Below are 17,474 nucleotides of genomic sequence, written 5' to 3' on the forward strand. Positions count from 1 at the left end.
ATGACCTTCTGACTCCCAGGCCCAAGTTCTATCCACTACTCCATGCTGCTTCTCATGCAGGACAGAGCCTGTGTCTGACCTGCTTAACTTGTACCTACTCCAGTCCTCAGTATAGTGTTTAACACACAGTAAACACTTAACACATACCATTAAAAAAAAGCCACTTAAGAAAGAACAAAAGGAAATTCATTCATTCATGCAATCGATCATGTTTATTGAGTGCTTACTGTGTGCAGAGCACTGTACTAAGCATTCAAAAAGTACAATTCAGCAACAAATAGAGGCAATCCCTACCCAACAATGGGCTCACAGTCTAGAAGTGGGGAGACAGACATCAAAACAAGTAATCAGGCATTAATAGCATCAAATTGGTGGTGGAGTTGAACAAAGGGAGTAAGTCAGGGCGATGCAGAAGGGAGTGGGAGAAGAGGAAAGGAAAACCTAGTCCGGGAAAGCCTCTTGGAGGAGATGCACCTTCACTAAGGCTTTGGAGGTGGAGAGAGTATCTGTCTGGTGGAGGGCATTCCAGGCCAGAAGCAGGATGTGGGCATTAGGTTGGCGGTGAGATAGAACAGATAGAGATACAGTGAGCTTAGAACAGTGCTCTGTACACAGTAAGCACTCAATAAATAGGATTGAATGAATGAATGAATTAGAAGAGCGAAGTCCTCCTCCCACCCAAGGCTCCCAGATGAAGGGTTTAGGTGGAGTTCTGACCGGAGACAGGGGGCTGGGCTAAAGGCCTCCCAGGGGGTTCTGCTAACTAGAAGACCAACTAGAAGAAACCATGTTACCAGCTATCATCCTGGCTGGCTGGCTCCCAAACACGGAACCACTGAGCTTTGCTATTCCAGGTGGGATTCCATGGAGAGGCAGGGTTCAGACCCCACAGCCACCTGGGTGCCAAAAGAGGGAGAAGTCTTCCTTCACGCCATGAAAAGACTGAGTTGGGTATATCCTTTCCTTTATATCCTTTCCTTCCTCTCTCCCTCCACCTCATCTGGGCACAGGGGTACAGGGGCACAGTGACACGGGCTGCCTGGGGTCTTGGCCCCTCCACTCGTGGTCACAGTCCCGAGCTTGGACTTGGACAGGGAGGGGCTTGGAGCTTCCATCGAGCCTACATTCCTCTCTCTGGTTCCTCTGTCAGACCCCCTCCATCGGGTCCGTCCATTCGACCCCCTCCGTCCGACTACCCAGTCTTTTCCAACCACGGTGGTGGAAGAGCTTGGACTCTGGTTAATCTGTAGTCGGGCTCCCTGCTAACCAATCGCAGACCGGGAATCGCCCCAGGAGAGATCTATAAGATGTGTTCTTCCCATCTCATATGTTGGGTGATTTTCCTGTCTTGTGGTTTGAATTTGGCCACTGTCATTTTAGAGGCATTTCCTGCCATCTGCGATCAATTGCATTTTCTCACAGATTTGTGCTTGCTGGTAAACACCAGGGGCTGGCAGAGAGTGAATCTTTTTTCTCAGTGACGCTTAGGAAACCATTCCTAGGGCGAGCGGAGCTATCCGCCGTAGGGTCGGGGGCTCAGGCCCGGAGACGACATGTGGACTCTGGGTGGACGCCAGTTGTTTTCCAACTCTGCCCTGCTTCTTCCAGCTTGATGTCGGTGGGATTTTCCTCTCTGGCCTCCCTGCCCTCCCTTAGAGAACCTCGAGAAGCTCATCTCCTGTTTCCTTTTGATTTGTTGCTCTGGTTGCGAGGGGCTTGTTGGTCTTGTTATGCCTCAACTCCCTGTTGGGATAAGGTCAGGCCTCCCCTGGCCATCCTCCCCGAAGACGCTTTCCCCCCGCCCCTGCTCCTGCATGATGAGCCCACGAAGGGTGACTGGTCCCTCCCTCCCCTCGAGGTCAACAGTCCATTTTTCACTGCCCAGTGAGCCCCAGGCTGGAAGGCTGGCCAGACTGGATCACTCTTGGCCAGAGAAAGGTCCTCCCTCCCCTCCACCTGCCTTCCTCTCGTGGGTCCCTTAATGAGTGACTGGTGGGGCTGTTGCATTAAGTTTCTGGGCTTGGGCAGGGAGCCATCCTCCTGGTCCTAGGCTGTTGGGGACGGCTGGCGCTCCCTATTGGGAAACTTGCAACAAGTAGATGAGGAGAGGGAGAGAAGCCTCGGGGCCTGGGGGCCAGGGGACCTGGGGCAGAACAAGCGTAGCTGAGTCTGTAGTCTGCACTCACTGGTTCAGTCTGGGGGCTCCAGCACCGGGCTTGAGGGAAATGAAAGGGGAGGTGTCAGGGGTCATTCTGGGCCCAGCTGGGTCCAGCTCTTTCGGCTCATCTGGCTTGGCTGTCCCTCACCGTCATCTCGGTCCAGTGTTTTCTCATCGAGCTTTGTATTTTTTCTCTCCCTGATATTTTTCATGGCGGTGTGTGGTCACCTGCAGCCGTCCCCCGGCTTTGGGGACCGGAGCTCCCAGCACCCGCTGTGCCAGGCTTCCCACAGAGCCAACACGACAAGAGCGGGTGAGGCGGACAGGGCGAGACAGGCGGATGGACGGACAGAGAGAGCCTGACTCTCTTCTATTTAGGCAGCCCTTCCAAAATTCTTTGGAACCCAGGTTGAATTTTCTTGTTTACCAAACAGAGAGCAGCATTTGGCCCAAGCCAAGTATGCCTGGTGACGGAAATTTCTAACCGATTACGTCCGCTGCCATTAGTCACTGTGCGTCTCAGCACCGGATTGCCCAGACTGAAGGTGTGTCGGGCAGAGATGAATGACTCTGTCGAGGACAGGACGGGAAGGTGGCAGATGGCAGGAAGGATTGGGGAGTGAGGGGAAGAGTTCTGGAGGGCAGAGAGGGGCCTTGGGGGAGCGGGGAGACCCTCGAGGTTGGAGCTGGGCTCCTAAATGATTGAGAGACGTCTTAGTCTAATATGTGCTTTAGTTAGTTATTATTTATTTTTGACCTCTCTAGCTGAAAATCACTTTGAGGTTTTTCTCCCCCAATAGAGTGGAAGCTCACTGTAGTACCAGTAGTATGAGAAGCAGCATGGTGTAGTGGATGGAGCACCGGCCTTGGGGTCAAAAGGTCACGGGTTGTATACCTGGCTCTGCCACTTGTCTGCTGTGTGACCTTGGGCAACTCACTTCACTTCTCTGGGCCTCAGTGACCTCATCTGTAAAATAGGGATGGAGCCTGTGAGCCCCACGTGGGACAGGAACTGTCCCACCCCATTTCCCGGAGAAGCAGCGTGGCTCGGTGGAAAGGGCACGGGCTGGGGAGTCAGAGGTCATGGGTTCAAATCCCCGTTCAGTCACTTGCCGGCTGTGTGACTTTGAGCAAGTCGCTTCACTTCTTGGGGCTCAGTGACCTCATGTGTAAAATGGGGATGAAGACTGTGAGCCCCACGTGGGACCACCTGATCACCTTGTATCCTCCCCAGAGCTTAGAACAGTGCTTTGCACATAGTAAGCGCTTAACAAATGTCATCATTATTATTATTTCCTTGTATCCATCCCAGCGCTAGTACAGTGCCTCTTACATAGTAAGTGCTTAACAAATACTATTATTATTATTATTATTATTATTATTGTTCTAAGTGCCAGTGCTGCAACTTTTACTAGTCCTAGTGCTGCTATGGGACTACGAGTGCTGGTGCCTGCTACCCCTACAACTGCTGGTGTTGCTGCTAGTACTCAGCGTGGCTCAGTGGCAAGAGCGCAGGTTGGGGAGTCAGAGGTCATGGGTTCTAATCCCGCCTCCGCCACTTGTCAGCTGGGTGATTTTGGGCAAGTCACTTCACTTCTCTGGGGCCTCAGTGACCTCATCTGGAAAATGGGGATGAAGTCTGAGAGCCCCACGTGGGACAACCTGATTACCCTGTATCTACCCCAGCGCTTAGAAGAGTGCTCGGCACAGAGTAAACACTTAACAAATACCATTATTATTATTATTAGTCCTGGTGCGGCTGCTGCTGCTACTAGTACCGGTACTGCTGTTACCCTTAGTGCCGGTGTTGCTATTATTACTGCCGCCGCTGCTACTACTACTAATAATAACGATGGCATTTGTTAAGTGCCCACTATGTGCGAAGCACTGTTTTAAGCACTGAGGAGGATATAAGGGGATCAGGTGGTCCCACATGGGGCTCCCAGTCTTCATCCCCATTTTGCAGATGAGGTCACTGAGGCCCAGAGAAGTGAAGTGACTTCCCTAAAGTCACACTAGCTGACAAGTGGCAGAGGTGGGATTAGAACCCATGCCCTCTGACTCCCAAACCCGGGCTCTTTCCACTGAGCCGCATTGCTTCAATATTAATACTAGTGCCACTGCTGCTACAAAACTTCTAGTGCCAATGCTGCTACTATTACTATTACTAATAATAATGATGGTATTTGTTGAGCACTTATTATGTTCATTCATTCATTCAATCGTATTTATCGAGCGCTTATTGTGTGCAGAGCACTGTACTAAGCACTTGGAAAGTTCAATTTGGCAACAGAGACAATCCCCACCCAACAGCGGGCTCACAGTCTAGAAGGGGGAGACAGACAACCATACAAAGCAAGTAGACAGGCATCACTACCACCAAAATAGATAAATAGAACCATAGATAAATGCACATCATTAATAAGATAAGTAGAGCAATAAATATGTACAAATATAGACAAGTGCTGTGGGGAGGTGATGGGAAGGGGGTAGAGCAGAGGGAGGGAGTAGGGGCTATGGGGAAGGGAGGAGGGGCAGAGGGAAAGGGAGGCCTCAGTCTGGGAGGAAGGGCTCAGTCTGGGCCAAGCACTTCACTGGGGTAGATAAAAGGTTATCAGGTTGTCCCACGTGGGGCTCATGGTCTTTAATCCCCATTTTACAGATGAGGAAATGGAGGTACAGAGAAGTTGAGTGACTTGCCCAAAATCACACAGTTGACAAGAGGCAGAGTCAGGTTTAGAACCCATGACCTCTAACTCCCAAGCTCATGCTCTTTCGACTAAGCCATACTACTGGTCCTGGTGCTGCTGCTGTTCCTGTTCCTACTCCTAATAATGATGGTATTTGTTAAGTGCTTACTATGCACCAAGCACTGTTCTAAGCACTGGGGTAGATATAAGGTCATCAGGTTGTCCCACGTGGGGCTCATAGTCTTAATCCCCATTTTACAGATGAGGTCTCTGAGCCCCAGAGGAGTGAAGTGACTTGTTCAAAGTCACCCAGCTGATAAGCGGCCAAGCTGGGATTAGAACTCACCCCCTCTGACTCTCAAGCCCACGCTCTTTCTACTGAGCCACGCTGCTTCTCTACTAGGGCTGGTGCTGCTAATACTATTAGTGCCAGTGCTGCTGCTATTACCAAGTCTGGGTCTGGTCCGGTACGCATCCAGATAAGACAGAATCTGCCCCATTGACTGGCTGGGTGAGCTGCCCAGGGCTCTTTCAGACCTTTCTGCCTCTGACCCAGGGGGCTGTTGCACCCCTGGTCACAGTCTTCAGTGGGTCAGTGGGCCCCCACCCCCCCCAATCCCTGCTTTGTGCCACTCCCGTACCTTCTGCTCCCTGACTCCAGCCTCCCTCGGACTCTTTATACCACACCCCACCCTTGCGTCTCAGGGCTCTTCGGCGAGGAGCAGGTTACGTGGTTGGGAGTCCCCATGTAAGTGTGGAGTTGCCCCAGGATTGTTGGGCCTGGAATTCTCAGTAGCCCAGGAGCAGCCCCTTAGGTCCAAAGGGCAGGAACTCTGTAGAGAAGGCCCCCTTGGGTCCCCCAAGGCCCCTCCAGTTTGGGGAAGGCCGCTGTAAGGGTAATGCAGCGAAACAACACTTTGAACTCACTGGGCACAAACTCTTACCTCAGCTGAGGCGGCAAGTTGCTCTTCCTCGGCCGTTCCCGGGGGCTAGGGGCCAGGTTATCGCTGCCCACCAGGGTGGGTAAAGCGTTCTACGAAAGGTGACCATGAAGTTGGGAAGCGCACGAGGCACGGAAGGTGATGAGAGGCTGTGCTTCTCCTGCTGTGGCGCTGAAACCATGCGAGCGAGGTTTCCCCAGCCTGTGGCTGGGTGGTCCTTCCCTCAACCGGGGCTGAGCCACTGTGGCCCAATGCCTGGCGGTGGCACGAGGACCCGCTCCCCTGAGGGGGGCCTAACTTTGGAAGGTGGACCAGCGGGCCAACAGGGTCAGGGCCCCTGGGAAATATCAAGGGATGGGGCTGGCCCAGACCGAACCCCCTCTGTGGAGAGATCCAGCTCTCGCCTTCCAGCTCGGTCAGTTCCGTATTTAGGAAGAATCCCAAAGAACCTCACTCGGAAATGATGTGGTTAACCTGGGTTTATTTAGCGAGGGAGGTGGGGGCGGTGGGGGGCGGGAGAGAACAAACCAGCAGCCCTTATTAGTACCCATTTTTTTTTTTTACCAAATCCCAAAGCTTTCACAGCCAACTGCTTAATAGTTTTCATTGAATTACTTTTAAAATGAGAGCCTTGTTTCCTTTATTTAATATAACACAACGACTTCCATATTCTAGCCCGTTACCGGCGAGATTATGGGGCCCACAGAAAACAAAGTGAGCATTAAAGTCGTCTCTCCCCATATGGGGAAGGAATAATTTTGTGCAAAGTATTTATTATAAGCTCACTCTGCCCTGAAAAACGTTTTACTGGAGTGGTGACAGATACAGCCCAGCACTGGATTGTTAAATGCCCCGTCCGCCGCATTTAAGTTGATCAACTTTGGGAAACACCGAAGGGCTCAAAGGGAAATGGTAACTCACACAGCTTTTGAAGGGGCCATGACCATGGGGGTCTGCGCTGAGATGAGGGTGGGAGAGAGGTCCAGGCTTTCCCCCGATGCTGGCCTGCCAGACTGGGGGCCTAGAAGCCCAGCCTGAGCCGAGGATGGCATCAGCACAGTTTACTGAGGCTCCCAAGGTGGGGTGCCGTCGCTAGGGTCTGGAGACAGGGGGTCGCTGGTCTCGAGGGCACCAGGGCAACTCGGGCCACCCCCACAGCTCCCCGGCTGCTGCCGTTGTTGAGCCGGCCTCAGGGGGAGTTCTTGGCTACTGTTTCTGCACCCCACTCCCCCCATCCCCAAGAATGGCCACGGGGCGCTGGGAGGGTTGTCTGTAAACAAAGCCTGTTTGCATTTGAGGAGCATCTTGGAAAACTACCAAAAAGATGCCTGTCTGCTTATTGGGTCCCAGACCTATTCTCCACCAGGGGCTCCCCTCAATGTGAGGGGACCTTCTCATCCACTGCTGTGCCCCAAAACAACTGCCCGTGAGCTGCCCCTCCTTGCAGATATTGCTCTGCAGCTCCTGGGAGGCCGGGAAGCTAGGAGGTCGGGAGGCTGGCTGTCCTGGCCCTCCCTCCTTCCCTCCACCTGCGTTCAGCAGCTGCCAGAGCCTCCAGGGCTCAGGTCGTGGAAGGCCTCACTTCTCCCAGGTCGTGGAAGGCCTCACTTCTCCCAGTCCCCCAGGGTGTCTTGCCTTCCTTATAGTCTCTTCCCTAACATGACATCTCTCCCCCTCCCATAGTACCTCTCCCTACCCCTTGGTGTCTCTCCTCCCACATAATAATCATCATCACAGTTGTGGGATTGAAGTGCTTACCCTGTGCCAGTCACTGTACTAAGCACTGAGGCAGATAAGAGATAAGGTCGGACACAGTCTCTGGCCTCATGGGGCTCCCAGTCTAAGTAGGAGGGAGAGTACATCTTGAATCCCCATTTCAGAGGTGAGGTAACAGGCTCTGAGAAGTTGTGACTTGCTCAAAGTCACACAGCAGGCAAGTGACGGATACAGAATTAGAACCCAGGTTTTAATATTTTTTTGGGGGGGAGGGGCATGTGGAGAGGTATTTGTTAAGTACTTAATATATGCCAGGCACTGTGCTAAGCGCTGGGATAGATACAAGCTAATCAGGTTGGACAGAGACCATGTTCCTCATGGGGCGCACGGTCCTCATCCTCATTTTACAACTGAGTTAACTGGGGCACAGAAAATGACGCGACTAGCTCAGAGTTACATAGCAAACAAGTGGCAGAGCAGAATTAGTACCCATATCCTTCTGACTGGCAATCTCTTGATCTTTCCAGTAGGCCCTGTGTCTCTCCTTACCATGACATCTCTCATCTCCTCATGGTGTCTCTCCCCCTTGTGGTGTCTCTTCCCTTGGCAGTCCCTCCCCAGCCCATACTCTCCACTCGACCCCATCATCTCTTTCCTCATGAGAGGTTTGCAAGGTAAGTTGTCATGAGAAGGGGGGAGGCAACGGCCTACTTCCCTCCTTCACCCCCCCACTGTCCCTCCAGTTCTTAAAATTACAGATTACCTGGAGGGCATCCCTAAGAGAAAAGATCGGTTGCTCCTGGATGAGTGCAACTGCCTCCTGTCTTTCCCCTTTGCAGTTCATACTTCACTCTGCTGCACTGATCATTTTCCTAAAAAATGTTCAAGCCATAGCATCCCACTTCTCAAGAACCACCAGTGTTGCCCATCCACCTTTGCATCAAACAGAAACTCCTTATCATCGACTTTAAAGCACTCAATCAGCTCTCCCTGTTTTTCTACTTCACCTCACTGGTCCCTTACAGCGGCCCAGCCCAGCCCGCATACTCTGCTCCTCTAGTGTCAACTTACTCACTGTGCCCCAGTGTTATCTGTCTCACCCCTGACCCCTTTCCCTCTAGCATGGAACTCTCTTTCTTCCATACACACCTGACCATCACTCTCCCTACCTTTAAAGCCTATTAAGGTCACATGTCCTCCAAGGGGCCTTCCCCAATTAAACCCCCTTTTCTCAGGCTCCCTCTCCCTTTTTTATTTTCTATTGCGCCTGGATCTGTGACTTTTGGGCATTTAATATTCAACCCACCCTCACCACCACAGAACTTAGGTACATATCTTTAAGTTATATATTATAAATTGTTTATGTACATTAATGTCTATCTCCCCCTCTAGACTGTAAGCACATTGTAGGCAGGGAATTTGTCTGTCATCTCTGTTGTACTGTACTCTCCCAAGTTCTTAGTACAATGCTCTGCAACTGTAAGTCCTCAATAATTACCTTTGGTGATGATGATGATAGGTGACCTTTGCATGTGGACAATATGATCATCACTACGGATCCCACATCAGCCCAGCCTTTCCAGCTACACAAGTACTCATGGGTGAACTGCGACCTTAGTTGGGGGATCTTCATATATGAAGGAAAAGTGTGTTTGTGTGTGTGTGTGTGTGTGTGTGTGTGAGATAGGAGAAATGGCCAAATATGAGAATATGGACATATATGCTGTGGGGCTGAGGTGCGTAACAAAATGCTTAAGGGGATTGCAGCCAAGTGGATAGGCAACACATGTTGGAGGATGAACAGGGTGGGGAAATGAGGGGTAAATCAGGGAAGGCCTCTTGAAAGAGGTGTGATTTCATAAGGGGTTTGGAGATGGGGAGAACTGTAGACTGTCAGATATGAAGTGGGATGGAGTTCTCAGCTGGATATGGACGAGGGGTTGGCGGCAAGATGAATGAAATCAAGGTACAGGGAGTTGGCTGGGGAAGAGGAGCTAAATGTGTGGGCTGGGTTGTAGCGCGAGGTAAGGTAGAGTGGGAGATTTGGTGACAGATTGAGGTTGTGGGTTGCAGGGGAGAGGTAAATCGAGAACACTGCCAATCTTAGATCTCTCTGACTGGCTAGTTCTGCCTGTTTCTCATGAACAGAACTGGTGAAATTTTGCCAGTTCCTGCCTCCTTTCCAGCCAGGTGGAGGGGAAGCTAGCCAACCCCCCTTCCCTCTTCTGCTCCCCCAAGCCCTGCCACCGGTGACGGGCCTATGTCTGCAGCAAAAGTTCCGGACATCTCTTCTAGTCCAGTGGGACGAGCCGACTCTGAGTCTCGAGAGACGATCCTGTGGTGGCCCAAACTGGGAGTCTCGGGACACGCCTGGGCAGGGGAGTGGGGCCCAGCTGGGTGGAAGGTGCCCTATTCATGCCCTCAGCCCAGGGGTAAAGTGCCATAGCCCCACCAGTGGAAGAGCTGCGACTTCACGGGATGTCTCGAAAGGAGAAACTTGGAGATAAATAATCTTGGCGTCCAGTTTCGGCCACCCAGCGTGCCCCATCCGCTTTTTATCCCTCCACCCTGTTGATTTCTTCCACATGGAAGAGCGCAAGTCCCAGTCAGGATGTTGCCTTAGCATCGGCCCGGCCGGAGCCCGGGGCCTTTAGCACTGAGGATGCCTCCCGGGAGCTGAGATGTTCTCGGGCCAGTTGGGCTCAGATGGCTAGGCCTGCCCGGTCCTAACCTGGTCGTAGCACCTGGCAACTGAGTGGTTCAAAGCTGGGTCACTGAGAGACACCTGTGGCTGGGTTGGGGTCGGAGCCTGGCTCTTTGACTCCCTTTGCCTGCAGCGTCCAAGACAGTGTTCATCGCGAGCGCCCACGTGAAGCCTGCAGAGGACTTCTCCTTTCCGGATCTGAAAGGGCCAGCGGGCTGGTGGCTATAATTACGGTCCATCACCATCAGAATCTTTTTTCTTCAGGCTCCTATACAGGGATTTATCCATTTGACAGGGATCCCAGTAATGAAGAGCAGAAGGAAAGCCGCTGATCCACCGATGGACCTGTTGGGAGGGGCCGGGCGGATGGGAGGGTGGTCCCAGGACCTGCCAGGGGGAACGTGGTTGAGGTGGGTCAGCCCCGCTCATGGGCCCCACCTTGGTTCCAGTTTCCACCAGAGCACTTCCGCGGAACCGGCTGCTCTGGCCGAGGCGGCTGCTGCAGTCACCGGTTTGGCCCTTTTGGGACAGGGGCTGGGTCGGGCCGGCTTGAACCGCAAGGTGAGATCTGCTCTGATTTTTGCCAGGAAATACATCGAGGGGAGTCTGGCCCCCCAGAAGCACCTGGGGCCTCTGGGGCCCATCCATTGGCAGCGCATGAATCTCACCACACTATAGCGAGCAAGCACGTTCTCCCTTGTTCTCTCTCCCTCCTTCTCCCTTTCTCTTCTTCCCTTCCCTCCCTCTCCCATCCTCTCCCTGTTCCTGTCTCTGTCTGTCTTGTCTTTCTATGTCTGCTTCTCTTTGTTTCTCTGACTCTCCCTCCAATGATCCCCTCTGCCCTACTGAAAGTCTTTTTTCTGGTCCAGTAACTCTCAGAAAGTGGGAGTGTGAACTTCTCCTTGTGCTTGGTTTTGGGGGTTGATGTATCCCAGGGGAATCTGGAGAGGGGTGTCTGTAGACTGGTAGGGGGATGATGATGGGGCCCGTGTGTCCTGGGGGACTCCAGAAAGGGGTGGAGATTGTGGGGGGATTCTGGCTGAGCATTCCAGGGAGGGGGCTAATGAGTGGCTCTGAGACCCTCTTGCAACAGCCACCCCTTCCCAAAGGGCAGTGGATGGGGTGAGAGCTCTCCAGACTCCTGTGGTCCCCTCAACTCCCACTTCTCTGCCCCTCTAACCCCTGTCCCTTCTGACCACCCGAGTCCACCCTGGAACCCGAGAGTGCCTCACGGCGGGTAGCAAGAGATACCCAGTTGTTCTTAAAAGCCCTGGTTTTTTTTCTCGGGGGAAACTGTAGTCAATTAGTGGGGAGGGAAATTAGAAGTACCCATTCCCCACCCCCGCCCCAAACTTCAAATCTGGTTTTTGTCAGTGGCTTTGAAAGCAATACCAAAAGAATCCTTTTTTGCTGAGGGCTTTTATCTCCGAGGGGAATCCCTGCCCGCTGCCCGCCGGCTGCCCGCCGGCTGTGTGGCAGGTGCGGAGGGAGCCCAGGATGACAAATGTCAGGCTGCTTGATGTGAGTCCTCAAGGGTCCCGGCCTAGGTTTGCTTGCCTCCCTGTCTGTCTGCCCACCTTCCTGCCTACCTGTCTGCCTGCCAGTCAGCCAGTGTTTCTGCCTACATTTCTGTCTCTGTGTGTACCCATGGGTGTGACCCACCCTCTCTGGATATTTGTGTTGCCCATCCAGTTTCTACCTCCTCCTCCTCCTTCTCCTCCTCCCTACTCTTCTCTTTCTCTATCCATCTTCTCTCCTTCTGCCCCTGAACCCTAGCCAGCCCAGCCCCATTTGACCCGACCTGGACTGTGAGACTCTCTACCTGTATATCCTGAAACAGAGGAGACTGGGTAGCCTCTGCTTCACCTCCTCTTTGCTTTATTATTTTAAGAGAAATTCCTTCCCTGGCCCATGATGAGTGCCTTCCTTCACCCCAAAGCATCTTGGCTACCTTTGGTTGGACAACACTTTGAAAGCAAAAATGGAAAGTTGGCTGGTTGTGCTAGGTGGAGCCTACCTCGTGCTAGACCTTACCTCCCTACCCTCCCGGAAGCTGGTGATTTGGTGCAAGTCAGCCACGTACTGTGTGTGTCCCCTTCCTTCTTCTTCCTCTGTCTTCTACCCTGCACCCCCTCCCTCTCATCCCTGGACCGCCCTGCTCTCGGGCACAGGTCTGTGTTTGGCTCCGAGCCAGGTCCCAGCAGAAGTAAGTATCCACATAGCTCAATCTTCCTGAGCCCCAGACTTGGGTGGGTGACAGAGAGCCTTGCTAGGCACCAGGGCTTGGATGACCCTTGGGGTCTCCGTGTCTCACTCTTCTATTGTGTCTAAAAAATCCCCTTATTGACCCAGTGGAGAGGACTGTGATGTTCTGGCCTTGAGGATCTGTATTTGGATGGCCAGGGGCCCCGCCTCCTCGGCCCCACCTCCACCTTCTCCTGCTCTATGGGAGCTTGGGATCACACCCTGCACACCAGGGTCCCACTGTGAAGGTCCCTGCTGGGCCTGGATTATGCTGACTGGCAGAGAGGATGGGCAGGTGGCTGGATGGGCATGTGGACAGATTCCAAGTGCTTAGTACAGTGCTCGGCACACAGTAAGTGCTCAATAAATATGATTGAGTGAATGAATGGGCAGCAGACCCTGAATCTGCTTGGAAGATTCATTCATTCATTCATTCAATAATATTTATTGAGCGCTTACTATGTGCAGAGCACTGTACTAAGCACTTGGAATGAACAAGTCGGCAACAGATAGAGACAGTCCCTGCCGTTTGACGGGCTTACGGTCTGATCGGGGGAGACAGACAGACAAGAACAATGGCAATAAATAGAGTCGAGGGGAAGAACATCTCGTAAAAACAATGGCAACTAAATAGAATCAAGGCGATGTACATTTCATTAACAAAATAAATAGCGTAATGGAAATATATACAGTTGAGCGGACGAGTACGGTGCCGAGGGGATGGGAAGGGAGAGGGGGAGGAGCAGAGGGAAATGGGGAAAAGAGGGTTTAGCTGCGCAGAGGTGAAGGGGGGTGGTAGAGGGAGTAGAGGGAGAAGAGGAGCTCAGTCTGGGAAGGCCTCTCGGAGGAGGTGAGTTTTAAGTAGGGTTTTGAAGAGGGGAAGAGAATCAGTTTGGTGGAGGTGAGGAGGGAGGGCGTTCCAGGACTGCGGGAGGACGTGGCCCGGGGGTCGACGGCGGGACGGGCGAGACCGAGGGACGGTGAGGAGGTGGGCGGCGGAGGAGCAGAGCGTGAGGGGTGGGCGGTAGAAAGAGAGAAGGGAGGAGAGGTAGGAAGGGGCAAGGTGATGGAGAGCCTCGAAGCCTAGAGTGAGGAGTTTTTGTTTGGAGCGGAGGTCGATAGGCAACCACTGGAGTTGTTTAAGAAGGGGAGTGACATGCCCAGATCGTTTCTGCGGGAAGATGAGCCGGGCAGCGGAGCGAAGAATAGACCGGAGCGGGGCGAGAGAGGAGGAAGGGACGTCGGAGAGAAGGCTGACACAGTAGTCTAGCCGGGATATAACGAGAGCCCGTAGCAGTAAGGTAGCCGTTTGGGTGGAGAGGAAAGGGCGGATCTTGGCGATATTGTAAAGATGAACTGGGCTGACCGGCCTTGACGTTGGCGGGCCAGAGCCGAGGGCTAAAGAGTGGGATCGATAGGAAAGGCAGAAGAGACGATCTACTGGCCCGCCCACCACATCAAGCAACATGCCTGGTGATAGCAGTGGTGACGGGCATGGTACGGCCAACTGAGGCAGCTGCTTTTCCCTCAGACTGTGGCGACTTCGGACTTCTGGAGCAAGTAGCTTGAGCCCATCTCTCTGGAATGGACTGGAACATTTGGAGAAGGCCCTTGCTAGTGCCCAGGCGGAAGACAAACCGGCCTTCTGAGGAAATCCCTTCGCTTCCCCTTCCTCGGAATGCAGCCACCTCTAGGGTAGAGCTCGGCAGCCACTTGAAAGCTCTTAGTGGCCAAGTTTCTTCCCTGGCTGGGAGAGGAAAAGCCCACACGTCACCAATCGCAGCAAGTCCAAAATGGGCCTGGCTGGCTTCGTGCCTCGAATTATTCCTAAGTGGAATTTCTTGGCACGACTGCTAATGGCCCAGTACTTCTTTTGGCACTTCTCTTGATGGTCCTCTTGGCCCTCCTTGGGGCTTCCTAACCTGAGATCTGTGGACGGTTCAGGGCCCTCGCTCTCTACCTGGGAGGCAAATGGGACTTGGCCCTTGCAGAGTCCTTCCCAGCTCCTCTCCACTTGAACATAAATGAGCAGCACCTGAGGGACGCCCACTGGCTCTCCTCTGCCCAGAACTCCCTCCCCACTTCACATCCTTCACATTCAGCAGACCGCTCCTCTGCCCCGATCTCCCCTTCTGCACTCACATCTTCTCCAGGGAGCCTCTTTCCACTTCCCATGCAGAGAGCTGTGCCAGGAGGTTGGGACGTGCCCACTGCTGTCCTGGGCACCTGCTGCCACTCTGGGCCCTGGAACTGTGGGTTCTTCCTTCCCTCTCGGAGTTGGGAAGTGCCCCAGAGAGAGGTCTCTGAAATAGGGAGATCATCTTTAAGCATGGTCCCCTGCAGCCCCTGCATCCACCCCACCTCCACCATCCCTGTGTCCGGGCATTCTGGCAGCCAGCCGTGAGGTCTGGGACCTGCCCTGCACTGGGTTTCACAGCTCTAAATGGGGAGACGAACCTGGCCTACCTCGCTCCTTATTCAGGACAGAATTTACACTGGTTGACTCAGGCTAAGGACCACTTGATTTGTGGGTGCCTCCTTGGGGAGGGTGGCATGTCCCCAGAAGATCTGACCACCACCCATTCCCCTGCCCTCCATCTTGCCACGTGCTGGTTTCCCGTCTGGGGCCTGAGTGGAGCTGTTCTCGTTTCCAAGGGGCCTGGGTTGGTCTCTCTAGCCTCAGGAAAGGTTATGGACTTCACAGATGTTGTGTGTAGGTGATTGTGCTCTACCTGTGAGCACTAGTGTGGCCGGTGGCCTACTTACCTTCCCCACACCCCGCCGGCTGGCAGCGTTTGACTATAACTATCTCATTGGTTGGCCTTGGGAAGGAGGAGGAGGAGAAGCAAGAGCAGCAGCAGTTATGATCTTTAGTAATAATTATGGTATTGTTAAGTGCTTACTAGTGTACTAGTGTACTGGGCACAGGCTTTGTCCTGAGCGGAGCCCACCTTGTATTTATACTCTCCCAAGAGCTTAGTATGTGTTCTGCACACTGTAAGTGCTCAGTAAATATAATTGATTAATTGACGGGCCCTGTTCTGAGCAGTCCCCCCTGGGAATGGGCATTGCAGTGAGTGCTTACGAAGTACCAGGGGCTCGAGAGACACAGTCTCTATCCACAAAGAGCTCTCACTCTAATGGGTGAGACAGAAAGAGAAATTTTTACAAATAGCAACATGAGAATAAGTAATTGAATGTATACTTGGCTCATGCCAAAGTGCTGGGAGTGTCTGTTGGGGAGATGTGAATTGGCGTGTTGGGGTTAATCAGGGAAGGTCTCCAAGTGGTGGAATTTCAGGAGTGTCTTGAAGGCAGCGAGAGCTGGAGTCTGGTGGGTTCAGAGGTGTTGGGAGTTAAGGTAGGTTTCCTGGAGTTAGGGGGCTTCAGGGGACAGCAGAGGCAGGGAGAGCTGGAGTCGGGTGCATTGGGGAGTTAATCCAGGTTGGTCTACTGGAAGAGGTGGGGTTTCCAAAAGGGAGAGTGGAGGTCTGGCAGGTGTGGGGTGTTGGGGCAGGGAAGGCTCCTGGAGGGTTTCTAGAGACTGTGAAGATGGGGAGAGCTGAGGTCTGGAAGGTTTGGGGAAGGTGGGTAGGTGGGCATGCTGGGCCCAGGGAATGGTGTGATCAAAGAGAGGCTGCCAATGCAGGACATCCTGGACTCGATTGCCCAGCTTCAAAACAAAGTCCCATCAGTCAATTTTATATGGATCATTCATTCATTTATTCAGTGGTATTTATTGAGTGCTTACTGCATGCAGAGCACTGTACTAAGCTCTTGGAAAGTACAATTCAGCAACAAATAGAGACAATCCCTTCCCAACAATGGACTCGCAGTCTAGAAGGGGGGAGGCAGACATCAAAACAAGTAAACAGGCATCAGTAACATCAGTATAAATAAATAGAATTTGAGACATATACACATCATTAATATCAGTGAATAGAATAATAAATATGTTCATATATACACAAGTGCTGTGGGGCGGGGAGGGGGATAGAGCAGAGGGAGGGAGTTGGGGCGATGGGAAGGGGAGAAGGAGCAGAGGAAAAAGGGGGCTTAGTCTGAGATCCATATCGCGAAGAGAATCAAAACCCAGACTTCGCTGCTTTCCTCGCATCCCCTCTGCCCTGGTGCAAGGCGACTTTTTAGAAATGTCAACTTGACACAGAGGCCCCGACACACCCACAACAAACAGAGAACATCTGCCGGACCTCCTGGAAAACCCAGGGGAAGAAAGCGAGGGGTGATGGGAGGGAGCCTCACACAGCATTGAGGGCTTGGGAGTCCAGCAGCAAGGACGACCCCAAGAGTGAGAATTGTTGATCGGGGGTCAGAGGTGATTTGGCCGGGGCCTCACTGGGCAGAGGGAGATGCCTAAAACAGGGTTGTTTTTCCCAGTAGCAGAGTGGATCTTGGGCAGGTCTTCCCTGTCCCAAGGGAGACCCCCAAAACAGGACTGCTTATCTAGGGAGAGCAGAGGGGATCATGGGCGAGTGGTCCCACCTGGTGTGTGAGGTCAGGATGCCCCTCTGAACTGGGACCCCGAGTCACGACTAGATGTGTATATATATCTATAGTTCTATTTATTTTATATTGATGCTATTGATGTCTGTCTCCCCACTTCTAGATTGTGAGCCTGTTGTGGCAGGGATTGTCTCTGATGCTGAATTTTACTTTCCAAGTGCTTAGTACAGTGCGCTCAATAAATATGATTGAATGAATGAATGAATCGTGAGCGGGATCACTAGCAGGATTCTCCATCTGCTTCTCGGGGACCATCCCTGAGATCGACAGCTGCCGGCGCCTTCAGCGAGCCTGTCATGAAACCTTTGAAACGTCATCCAATTTCCCGATCCAGACGCTTTCTCTACCTTGAGCTCAGTGGTTGGAGGTGCTGTGCCTCGGTCACGTCGCAAAGCGATTCCAGAATGCCGGGGAGGGGAAAACTCAATGGGCCCCTTCTGGTTTCCATTTTGGGTGTCTCCTAAAGTGAGAACAATTCCAGCGTCAGTCAGCGGACG

The 17,474-nt window shown here is 52.8% G+C and overlaps 1 protein-coding gene across 1 annotated transcript in view; it reads left to right on the forward strand.

Moving 5' to 3' along the window:
* Window positions 1-13,919: 13,919 nt before the first annotated feature.
* Window positions 13,920-17,474, forward strand: part of GLIS1 (GLIS family zinc finger 1) — a 92,575-nt gene continuing 89,020 nt past the window's right edge. The window contains exon 1 of the mRNA XM_039914641.1: window positions 13,920-13,950. Coding sequence (XP_039770575.1) covers window positions 13,920-13,950 — 31 coding nt within the window. The remainder of the gene's footprint in view (window positions 13,951-17,474) is intronic.

This window comes from Ornithorhynchus anatinus, chromosome 18 (assembly GCF_004115215.2).
Source record: "Ornithorhynchus anatinus isolate Pmale09 chromosome 18, mOrnAna1.pri.v4, whole genome shotgun sequence".
Lineage (NCBI taxonomy): Eukaryota > Metazoa > Chordata > Mammalia > Monotremata > Ornithorhynchidae > Ornithorhynchus > Ornithorhynchus anatinus.